We start from the raw sequence: 12,368 nt of genomic DNA on the forward strand, positions 1-12,368 counted from the left end.
ATACTGTTGAATTGATCATAAAGATCCCAATGATTTCACTTGAAATACTGTAAGGCTTGAGCACATTGAGAAAGGACAGCATATGGTTAACAACGTATTGCACCGTGTTCACCAAAGGTATCTATACCGCACCTCATAGATAGCTCCCGCCAGCCTAATCTTGCTTTAATTGAAAACTCCTGTTAAACTGAGCATTTCATAATATCGGCCTGTTAATCTGATGCATTCACAGACAATATAAATAATTAATCCTTTGAAAATAAAGAGCAGTCAGGCATATTTAACTGAGGTCCATATGAACTTTTTTGAGTCTACTATTAGCCTTCAGTTTCTCTAGAAACAGAGATAATGCACACAATTTTGTCAGCCCGTAAATACCTGTCTTGCAGTCTGAAAAACCCTCCCTGAACCCACAGGCAACCCAAGAATATTGCAGTTTTATAGTCAATTAGTAACATTGCAGTCTGAATAAAACCAAACCCACTTCTCGTACATGCACTGGCAGCTGTATGTCACTCCAGGTAACTTCAGCCAGGTCTGCCAGGCAGCTGCCTGGCTCAGAATGAGTGAATTTCCTACAGGGTTCATGAAAATAGGGCTTTCTACGGAAGAGAGCAATGGTGAGGAGCGGGAAGGGGCTGCTGGTGGCGTGGCTGTGTGTCCCATGCGCAGCGATGCGCCGGCTGCTCCAGGGCAGCTCCGTAAGCCCTCGCTCCCGTCTGGTAGCCGAGAATGGGCTGAGAAATGCAACCTGGAAGAGACCGAGCTTCCGTGGAACCCTTCCTGATGGAGCTGGCTCTTCCATTCGTGGGAAATTTTCTGGGTTTTTATTAACTCTTAGCAGTACCCATAGGTTGCCCCTTAGCCTTGTAGGTGTAGTATGAACAAATTAAATGATATTTTATGAACTGTAAAAGCAGCTTGCTTTTACTTGCAGCTCAGACCTGGCAAGGGTACTTCTGGGTAGCTTTTGCACGCCTGGGAACGGTGAGACTATTCACAGAGTAAAATATACCGAAGTGCAAATGCTTCTGCAGGATTACACCATGAGATTGATTTCCAAACCTGTCATAAGGACTGAACTTGTTAAGGAAAGGCAGGCAGTTCCCAGCTGGTGTAATTTACTCCTGGTAGAGATCTGACAGAGCCTGAGATTTCTTCCAGTTGGAGTATGATGAAAGATGAAACACTCTATAAGGAAATGCAATTAAAACAATCAGCCAATGAAACAAAAATCCTCTGAGCTGTTCCTTCCTCTGGCTTTCCTTATACATCCTGTCTCTTCTCTGTTTCGGATAATTAGATTGAAAGCTCTTTGAAATGAGGACCTGTCTACATTTTGTCTCTTGTGTAAGACTCAGATCACTGTTGGTACTTTAGAAAATACATTAATATTTAACATTTATCTTCACTGCCTCTGATGGAGACATTTGGCCCTGGATTTGTATGAGAACTTTCCTAGGGATGAACAAAGAAATACTAGTGTGAATTGACAGCACGTAACATTTTTCCTGAGGGATTTTAGGTTGTTATGAGCTAAGGAGGAGCATAGGAGGTCTCATACATTTTGCCAGTTTGTGCAAAAGTACACCTGAAAGTTAGACACCGCCAGGATGAAATAAATTTTCAGGTACATACCCTCATGACTCTTTGGTGAGTGATTAAAAATATATATGTAAAGTGGGATACAGGTACAGGGCATGGGAGTGAGCTCCGGCGATTCTCCAGCAACCATGGCACAGGGGAGATGGCAGCCCCAGCTGTGAGGCAGGTGGTGAGGAGGGATGGTCTGGGGTCTGGAGGGGTGGCCTGGGGGCTGGAAATGTGGCCTGAGCTCCACGCCTGGTGCTCGGCTCCTGTCCCTGTTACAGCCCTGTCGTGCGAGGTACAGCAAACCTCCCACACCTGACTGCAGAAAAAATCTGTCCTCTGTCCAAACCCAGAACTGATATGGCCACAGCAGTGCAAAACCCAGTCTGACCTAACAAGTACCTGATCTAAATAGTAAGTCTGCCACTGCTTTCCCTCAGCCCCATGTAGACTTTCCAATTCCAGCTGGTGCTGACTTCAGGGTCTCTGAATTGTGCTCTGGGGTACAGCTGAGCATCTCTCTGAGCTTTTGCTCGCCTCCTCTGAGCCACTGAGAGAGGGTCTTCGCCTCCTCACCACACTGTTTTGAGGGTAAATATGCTAAGCCTCGTGAGAGACTTAAATCCCGTGGTGGCTGGGGTTGTTGTACAGGGGAACATTTTTCTGATAATCATGAAGTAGACTCTTTCCAACATCTTCTCTTCCAAAGCCAGAGCTCCAGGCTCTAGGCTGCTGCCTTGCTGGCTAGCTGCTGAAGTCATGGCATCTGCTGGGCTTTCTTCAAGGCTTTGCACAATTTGGAGCTTACAGAGTTGGCCCCTTGTTTCCAAATTGCCCTCTTTGTGCTTAGTCATTACCTCTGCGGAGCTCAGCTGTCTGGCCTCCCAGACCTCTGTAACAGATGCTATTGTGCAACCGGAGGGACTGGGATTGAAGTTTCCAGAACAGACTTTAATTAGAAACATAACTTCATACAGTAGCTTGGAATGAGGACGGGGAGGGGGAGGCGGGGATAATCAAAACAAGAGATGAAAAAGAAAATGCCAAAAAGAGAGAAAAATAAAAGGCCATTTTACGGGATTTTTGGACTGAAAAGCACTTGACGGGAAATACTGTGCATATCTGTGAGAAACTGAAGCCTACAGCAAGCAACGATAACTACCTGGGACCCTCAGAAAGCCAGATCCTCAGCTAGTGTGAGCCAGCACTGCTTTGGTGGTTTGATGAGAGCTGCCATTTCTCATCGCTTTCAGCGGTGCTGGGCTCGTTTGTGCCAGCTGAGGACCCCAGCCAGCTTGGCACGACTGAAATCCAGAAACTTTCAATACTCGTTTGGTTTCTGTTGTGGATTTTGTTGTTTTGTTTTGGGTTTTTGTTTTGTTTTGGGGGGGGGGTTAAATTAAATTTTAATCAACCTTTTGTTTTGTAGATTGTCCTCCACTTGGTCTAGAGACATTAAAAATTACTGACTTCCAGCTCCACGCCTCTACAGCGAAGCGGTATGGCCTGGGGGCCCACAGAGGAAGGCTTAATATTCAGGTAACATCGATTTTTTTTTCTCCTGAGTGGGAGAATGGCTGGAGGTTGCACTGCTGTATACGGAGAACCCCTGGATGGTTATCCTTTCTGACTACTTTGTCAGCTCATGTAATTCAAATGAAGGGGAAACACTGGAATTACAGAAGTGAAGCAGGCTGATGGATAACCTTTAGATTCGTGGGGCTTAGGCAGAAAAAAACTCCACATTGAGCATGCTGACGGTGCAAACCCAAACAGACCTCTACGAGCAAGCAGAGGTGGGGGCAGCCCAGAACTGCTCCCTTCCCAGCTGCAAGAGATCCCAGCTCCTTTAAGAACCAGCCTGGAAGGGAGCTCACACAGCCAGCTGGGGTTTTTTTGTTGTTTGTCTGTAGTTAATGACAATGGTTAATTGAAAGTGTGGTTTCAAGTGAAGAACTTGCCCTAAGGCAATTTCTCAGAGGCAATGATTATACTACCATAAACCCTTCAATTCAGAAGTCACTAGCCTACAATCTCATTTAGCTTCTTTTATTTAATATTAAAGATGTGCTTAGGTGCTTTACAGGACCAAATTCTATTTTCCCATTTCTTATGTTTATGTTTTCCACTTCATTAGTGCTCTTTTCTGAAATACAGTCTTTTCCAATGTAAAAATGTTACTTTGGGATGACAAAGTACAACATTTAAAACTTAAAGTCATAGTCATAAGGATTCTAGCGCCAAGTCGGCAATGACAAATCCCTGAAGTTTATTTATTAAAGTTTATTTATTTTATTTAGGTTACCTTTTATTATTAGACCCTCTGTTAGATTTTTTTTTTCTCCAGCTGAAAGGGTTTGCTAGCTAATGAACTAAGACTGGGACTAGGAAGGATCAGTGCTAGTCAGCAGTGCAGTTTCACCTGGTGCCCACCACAGTGTAACGGTGGGGGGCTGCTGGGGGGAGGGACCACTTGTGGTTAAAATCCCACCACGGGGCTGCCTCCCCTTTGCCTCAGCTTCTTCTAGTGCCTCTGTGCAAGCAGCTCTGTGAGCTTCCTGGGGGGGGGGAACTGGCATACACACATATTTTATTTATTTTTTTGTGTGTGTCTGTTTTAATCCACTAATGCTGGTCAGAAATCTCCATGAGCCACTTTGCTATGCAGCCACACAGAGGACAGAGCCAGCTGGAGGTGAGTGGCAGGAGACCAGCGCAGAAGCAGGAGTGGGGTCGTCCTTTCCAAGTGTGCCAGTGTGTGGGTACAGCAGGGTGGGTGCAACGTGAGGTCTTACCTGAAGCCTTCATTTTTAATTTCTTTTGAGGTCTGAGTGGGGTCATTTGCATTTCTGCTTGACGTTCTCTGCTAGGGAAAAAAAAAGTCAGAAACTCAAAAATAGTATACAGATAAGATTCAGATGGGTTCTGTAGGAATATTCAGTTATTTTATTACGGGTTTGTTAACGTAGTGGCATAAGATCCAGGACTGTGATGCAAGCCTCCAAATTGGTTATAGTTCCTCATTTTTCCTGCTGGTGTTGAAGTTCCATTTATTTAAACACAAGAACAACCGTACAGGTTTAGACCAGAAGTCCATCTAGCCTGGTGTCCTGTCATCACCAGTAACACTGCACTAAAATAAATGGAGAGGTGTAAGAGTCTTACCTATGGATGATGTTTCCCCGAAATATAGCTCGGAGCCTCCAGAAGAAGCCTTTTGCGGGCAAGCCAGCAGAAGTGAGGTGCCACTCGGGTCTTTCTCCCTGCAAGCGTCAGCAGCTCGGATCAGACCAAGTGCATTTCTTTTGGTGGCCTCTCTCCTAGGACCTCACAGCCCCTGCTCCTCTTGTCCCATCTCCAGTTGCTGGGCAGCACGGATAGCAGCCGTGCCTGCTCGTTGCAGCTGTAATCCTTCTGCCGGTTCTGTGGCGACGGTTTCTTTGCATTTATTGGGAGAATGAGCTCTGCAGCACAGGGGCTGTTGAGCCGTCCCTGGAGTGTGCACAGAGCCATGGGTGAAGGGACCTCCTGTCCAGTGCAAACTGGGGTTTTAGTCTTCTCCATTCAAAAGGTGGTGGCTTTTTCCTGGTGAACAAAGGCTTCACAATGGCACGCTGCTTCTTGGTGCAGATTTTCATATTACTAAAGGGGGTAAAACTTGGAAGCCTCGTCTTGTTTTATATTGCTTTACACGGGGCAATTCTACGTGGGTTGATTCTCCTTATCATCCAAAAGCTCTTTTCTGATATAGGGGCTTACCTGATCGCAGGTCTGTGGGAGGCTCACGTACAAATAACCCCACAACATCTGGCTTACAGCAAAGTGATTTCTCTGGCTTTCCTTGTTGAAAAGTAGCCCCTTTTCTCTGCTACATCTTTACCTCTAATAAAGATTTCTTGTAATCCTCAAATCAAAAGCTTTTACCCTTACTGAAAGCTTATCTGTATAGTATAGAAACGCTAATTCCCTAAACTCCTTGACCGCTTAGAGTTACTACTATGACGGGCACAGTTGAAAGTATGGACTTGCATTTATTTTTCTTTAGATACCATTGCTTTTCGGATTAGCTTAAAATTAATGGCACTTAAAAATTTTTCAAAGCCACTTAGAATTTGCAAATCTCTTCCCTGTCACTTGGGTTGCAGTGCTTGATTTTGCTTTGCATTAAGACTTTAAATACTACTGAAATTCAGAAGAGATATGCTTATAATCAAGAATAGGTCCTACAGGGGGCTGACGTGTCAGGTGGGTAATGAGGTCCCTGGTGATTTCTGTCTGCTGCTCAGAAGGGAGGGTTGTGGCACGCTGGGGAAAGGCAAAGAGCACTGGTATTCAAACAGCTGTGTTTTCATGCTGTTTAATAGTGTGCATGAAGAAAAACGCTTGGACCAAGCCAGCGAGGCTCTGAGAGTCCAATATTCTGCTGAAGTTTCCCCAGCGCACTGTGGTCTGTGTGGTACTGAGTCATTTTATGGGCTGCTGTCCCTGTGGCATGGTCTGGGTATCTACGGTGCCATCGCGATGTTCATGTGACTGTTGTGTTCCTCCCTGAAATAAGACAAAGCTCATGCTGCTCAACCTCATCATCTGATGTGAAGTCAGCTGAGAAGCTCAGGGCTCACCCCAGGTAACTGGCATTACCTCAGGTCACAGGGAATTCACAGAATAATTAAGATTTTCAAAGGCTTCTGAGGGTTTGGGTCTTTTTCTGTTTAGATCATTCGAAGCATATGAAATTAATCAGTCCGTGTATGCTTTAGTCCAAGGAAGGACAGGCTTAGCAGGACTGGATAAGACCTTCTAGGATCTGCTTCTCTTGTGACCTTGCACCTGAGTTTGCTCCTGGTCCTGTATAAATGTGGTGATTAAGCCGGGACCTCCAGAAGGGCAGGAGTGATGCTACTAGAGCCTCATATATGGGAGATCTAGCTTGCAACAGCAGTAGTGGCACAACCAGTAGTAATTTACCACCATCAGGAAAAATAAGGGCATAAAATAATATTCACTGAGGCGCTTTGCCTTCAGGGATAAAAGTCATTAGTATTTGTCACTTGTACAGTAATTAGCAGTGGTTAAAACCTGGAAAAATCAGTGAAATTATGTTTCTTCCCCTTCCCCATTTTTCTCGTTGGAGAAATCCAAACAACACTGAAGATTAACCAAGTACTGCAATCGTGTATGCAGATAAGCAGGATATAATGCTTTTTGTTTCAGTTCTTCATTTCACTGTTTCTTTTGCTTGTATTTTGATAATGGAGCTTTTCAAAAGGCAAAATTACTGAAGTTCGAATTTCAACCTGTGTGCTTTAATTCTCTGCTGGCAGTGGTTGCTATAAATACCTGTGATGAGTAATGCTTTTTCTTCTTTCCCTTCCAAACTTTCTATGGTAATGTTTGTGATCACCCTGCTGGGAATGGGGAAGAATTTAAGCAGAAGTGGTTTGATACCAGGTATATTTTTACTGCTGCTCCAGCTAACTTGTGGCAGAAGACTGAAGTGTCTTTCTTCATTTGAATACATTTAGGCAGTAATACCTTTCTCCTCGTTATAGAATAAGGCTTTTGGAGCACTGGTAATGTGGGTAAGTGTTTATTCTGTCTTGCACATGCCTAACTTGGAAGAGAAACAGGAATAAAAATCAGACATCGTAGCCTTTGTAAAGGAATTGTAACCTTTTGATTTCCCTTCATCTTGGCTTCTGGGTGCATAATAAGCAGTGGATTTATTTGAATCATAATTTTCAACATTCACATTTATAATAACTTATTCAGGACTGACAGAAAAATGTCCCTTTTCCTATGTCATAAAGGTACTTTTTCATAAGACTCTGAATATTGAGAATTGTTTTTGCATTTGGCCGCAAGTGAAAAATAAGCTGGTTTAGGCTTTGAGTTACCCTTGAAAATTCAGTGAAGGTACAAAGGGTTTGCTTAAGACCTAGTCCTTACTTCTAGTTTTCATTAGTTCCTCCACTCTCCTACATATGACGATAATGGATGTGTTTAAAATATACAGCTTAAAGTTATGCATGTCATAACTTGAATCCATTATCTCCATTAATTCAATATGCAATTTTAAAATTAAAGTAAACATGTTACTGAGAAAAGGAATCTTGATCTATATTCTTTGATTGAATATTTGATGATAATTGTTCTCATCTTTCAAGAATTAACATTTTCCCAATTAATTTTAATAGCAATATTAGCTACTCAGTATTTGATTGAATTTATAAGCTTTTTTTTAGTAAAAACAATATTTTGAAATGTCCATAAGGCAAATTCAAAACTTCAAACACCTTAAGAAAGAAATACAGGCTTGAAGCTTGAAAACAGAAGTTCTAACATAAATTTACTGGGATTCTCTTCCTTCAGAAATATTTCTAATAAGAACTTCTCATTGTCTGAACTCCTCCTTTTCAGGTAGTACTCTGTGGTAGTTATACATAGACACCTGCTTCTTTTTACCTAGTAAAAATATTCTTTTAGCTTCAGAGAGGCTGATGTCAGGAAATAAGGGAGCAGGAAGAAGTAGCAGCACAGTTTCTCTTTTTTAATACCCTCTTTGCCCCGTTTGAGGACATAGTGTTTTAAGCTGTAAATATATCCTTTAGATTCCTCATATTTAATATGCAGCTTAAACATACATTTAGCTTTATTTATTCCAGTTGAAACCATGGAGAATTGAGTATGTAACTAGGGTTTTGTAGCAAATAAGCTCTTCTTTCTCTCTTCTGCTTCCCTCTCCTCACTGTAATGTGGCGGAGAGGTTAACACCCTGAGGAGCACCACACCGATGGGACATCCTCAGCCTGCCTGAGGACCAAGGGACCCAGCTGAGCAATGAGAGCATTGGGGTACTCGCTCTGTGGACAGTGGTGGAATTTCATCAGTGTGAAAGGGATTAGCCTGGTGCTGGTTCAAGGTGCTCTGCAGATCTTAACGCTTCCTGGCAAGCACTGGGTGTAAAGCCTAAGGCTACTTCAAATTCCATCTTATTTTAAAATGCATTGAAACTTTTTCTTGAAAAAGCTTATAACTCAGGTCAGTGATTATCTTTATATTCTTATGTTTTCCCATTATTCGGTTCTCCTTGAAGAATTTATCTTCTATTGTTAATAGGTTTTTTATTTATCTTATACTTTGGCTTTTATACAACCTTCAGTTTAAAATATCAGAGTTAATACATAGAAGTAGTTGGCTTAATGAAATTTCGGTAGAGGCAAACAAGTCATTTTTAAGCTGCCCTACCTCAGATTTGAATACCTGAGAAAATGAGAAGTTTTAGGAATCTGTGGCTATGATTTGCAGCACTTCTTTTTCAGATGGCACCAGGCTCACATTGGGAAAAGGGATTAACAGCTGCCTCTTCTCCTCATGTTAGACCCACCCAATGGCCGTTTTGGTGGAAATGGTCTGTAAAAATGGACATAGACAGACCTGTCAATCTCTGCCATTGCAACCCAGCTATGACTGTAATATCTGTTAATGCTGCTCAGTGGGACACTGAAGGATAATTTGGGAAATTTAATTGACAGTCATGTTCTTGGGTATTTCATTTGTTTTACATATACACAAGCACTAACTGAAAATATACCGCTAACAGGCAGTAGCTGTATACCAGAGCTTTAAAATCCATCTCTAATATGAACTTACACAGCTTTCCAGACTCTTCATTTATTTTTGGGAAATGTTTAACGATATCCGTTCTTGGAATTGCACGGATGACAATGACAAATCCACATAAACACAGATGAAAGCTCATAAAAATACATGTAGCCTTGGAGGACCATATGGAAAAACTTCTGTGCTCTCTATGACAGTAGCCAGCATGGTGCCAAATATTTCCTGGGCTTTAGTAATAAGATAAATATCTAAAGACCTCAGATGCTATGTTACTTTAAATGCTATTTCAGATGTATTTGCAATACAGCTTACTCAAAATACCTTGCAGCTATTTCTCTGAAAATGTTGAGAAGGTTGTTTGTGGTGTTTTTCCCAGCATAAAGCGGGATATATGTTGCTATACAAGTTGGAGTGCAGCTTGAGATTCCTGAATTTTTAACCTTTGACACCCTAGTGATGAAAATTGATAATTCTGGGACTGAAAATTGGTGGGAAATAGTGTTATTATTTCCATACACCCTATACTGTCCTCTGCTGCTTCCGGGGAACAAAGATGCTCTAGTGATGACCGTTATTTACATGGGTTTGGAGCTGGCTTTTAGGACTTTCATAACTCTGAAGACCACATGGATTATTTGTTCTGGATGAAGGCTCTATCAGGCCATAGCCACAGACAGGTGGAATGAACTGAAGCTCTGTTTATGTTTTCTAACTCTAACTTAAATTTATATGTAATGGTTCTTAGTTTTTAAAGGGACTTTGCAAAGCTTCCCTTCTCGCTTTGAGTAAGGAAATAATTTGGTCACTCCATATAGCTGTTGATAATGACAGTCTCAGGGGTCTTAAACTGGTGCCAAAGGGGTAAATGGAATGAATGATGACTTCATGTGTTCTTTTTTTATTATTTTTTTCCCCCTCGTGAAAGACCTTCAGTTTCTTGGTTCTGATTTATGAAGACAGTTTTGCCTTCTTTTCAGGCAGGTGTTAACGAAAATGATTTTTATGATGGGGCTTGGTGTGCAGGAAGAAATGACCCATATCAGTGGATTGAAGTAGATGCTCGAAGGCTAACAAAATTCACTGGAGTCATCACACAGGGAAGAAACTCTCTCTGGTCGTAAGTACATGCTTACTTTTCTCCATGAGATTCTGAGCTTTCAGACCAAGGAATTCATGTTGTATTGTGTTTTGGTCCTTTAAGGAAAAAATAATGGAAATGCTGTGCAACATCAAATGATTGAATGGAGGAACAATAGAAGGCTAAATGATTATATATGGCATAAAATACAAGTTTAAGGATAGTAAACTTCTATAGTTAGTATCTACATCTGGCAAAGCAATAGGTGTGATTCTCTCAGATTATATGACTTTATACTCACCTTGTCAAATTTGCTTGTCTTAAACTTCCTCATTCTTTTCCAGTATTTAACATGTTTAATTTAGATAGCAGGTTTTTTTTAGAAATTAGTTTAAAATAACCACTCATCTTTGGTATTTCCCAATAAACAGGCAATCACCAAATAATTGGTAAAATTGCAAAACAACATAATTTTTAAATGAGCAGTTAAAACAAATTTTATATGATACTTTTTTTTTTGTTGTTCTGAAGAGGAATCTATATTATAACCAAAACCCACGCAGTATGCGTTGAGCAGGACTGCAGTGTTTGGTAGCAGGCATGCTGTGCTGTGTGTATGGATGCTGGGAAGGTTCCATGGAGTTTCAGCCTGCTTGCTTAAAAAGCTTTTAGGAAGGAGTGCTTGCCATGAGCGAGTTGCCGTTGGTTGCCTTGCTGCATCAGTTTGAAGAGGCAATCCAGCCACGTATCGCCCAGGAACCCAGCTTTGGTGTGATAGTGCTGCCCGCTCCAACGCTGAAAGCATTTGTGAGCTTTCTGGTTACTGCCTGTGTTACAGAACTAGTCTGTGGCACGGGGAAATAACTGTTTTGCACAGACTCGTGTGCATATACTCGTGTGTGACCTGCTTCTGTATGTAGGTGCCCAGACGGCTCTGTAGTACAGCCAGTGTGAATGAGATGAGAATTGTATATAAGGAATAAGCAATCACCTGGCATAAATGGGAACTGGAGGCGAGGGCTTCTTTTTTTTTTCCTGATCTTTACAGTGTTTGTTCAGTCTCTTAATTTCTGGTTGAGTCTCACTGCATTATGTGAGCAAATAACCCCACTTGCGCCGCTAGACCTTTTGACCAATTATGCAAGAGATGCACAGCCTTAGATCCATTCTGGTCAGCTCTCTCACTTAAGAAAATGAATGTGCAATATGATAAAAGGCAAACCAGAAAAATACCGCCATACCTAAGAAAAAAGAAGAGGTGGTTTTTTTCCTTCTATAGTTTAATTTTCTGCTTTTTTAATTTTATTTCTTTTAATGTTGCTGTGGGAGTAGGAGCCTTTTCGGCAATAAGGTTTCTATACTTATTCCACATTGTTCTGTGTTAGGTAGATAATTACTGTAGCAAAGTCTTATTCTTCTGTCATACTCTTGACATTGCTGTTCCTATCAACACTAGTGCTGCACGGCTTTGTCTTGTCATATTGCTATTTTTAGTTCAGCTCTGCTGCGAGTTTACAGCAGGACTTGATGCTCTATTTATAGTTGGTATTCACAGTCAGGTTTTTTTGGTTGGTTTTTAAATTACTGAATCTTGCTTTTGCCCTCTTGAAGAGTTGGTGGGCAGAACCCTGAAGGTCTGCAGGAAGAGCAGAGCTGGTGCTGGGGGAGCAGGTCCAGTCTCCTCCTGGGTTGTTACTCGGATTTGTGGAGAAACAGGCACATTTCTGCCTTATAGGAGCAAAGATGGTTTCAGCTGGACCAGCTGCACTGTGGGGCAGGCTACTGTCTGTGGAAAAACATGCCCTGTAACACTGAGCTCTGCCCCATGGAGAGGGCAGGGGAGTGGGGACAAATAGCTCCAGGAAGGGGGTGACCTCCTTGCCTATCTCCATCTTGCTCACAAGAGACTGCCATGGAGGTGGCTTTCTTTGTCCAGGTGTGATAGCCTCCATCTCTCTTGGTGTCTTTTGATACAGTCTTGTCTGTGGGACTTGCTTCCCTGGAGATCCACCTCATTTTCTCTCTCCCCTCATCAGCTTGAACAGATAAAACCAGTGTAGCTGACGTTTCTGTGCTC

The 12,368-nt window shown here is 42.1% G+C and overlaps 1 protein-coding gene across 1 annotated transcript in view; it reads left to right on the forward strand.

Annotated features, from left to right (window-relative positions):
- Positions 1-12,368, forward strand: part of CPXM2 (carboxypeptidase X, M14 family member 2) — a 79,190-nt gene that overhangs the window by 23,596 nt on the left and 43,226 nt on the right. Inside the window, exons 2-3 of the mRNA XM_005232448.3 lie at positions 3,020-3,129; positions 10,191-10,330. Of these exons, the coding sequence (XP_005232505.3) occupies positions 3,020-3,129; positions 10,191-10,330 (250 nt within the window). The remainder of the gene's footprint in view (positions 1-3,019; positions 3,130-10,190; positions 10,331-12,368) is intronic.

This window comes from Falco peregrinus, chromosome 1 (assembly GCF_023634155.1).
Source record: "Falco peregrinus isolate bFalPer1 chromosome 1, bFalPer1.pri, whole genome shotgun sequence".
Classification (NCBI taxonomy): Eukaryota; Metazoa; Chordata; class Aves; order Falconiformes; family Falconidae; genus Falco; species Falco peregrinus.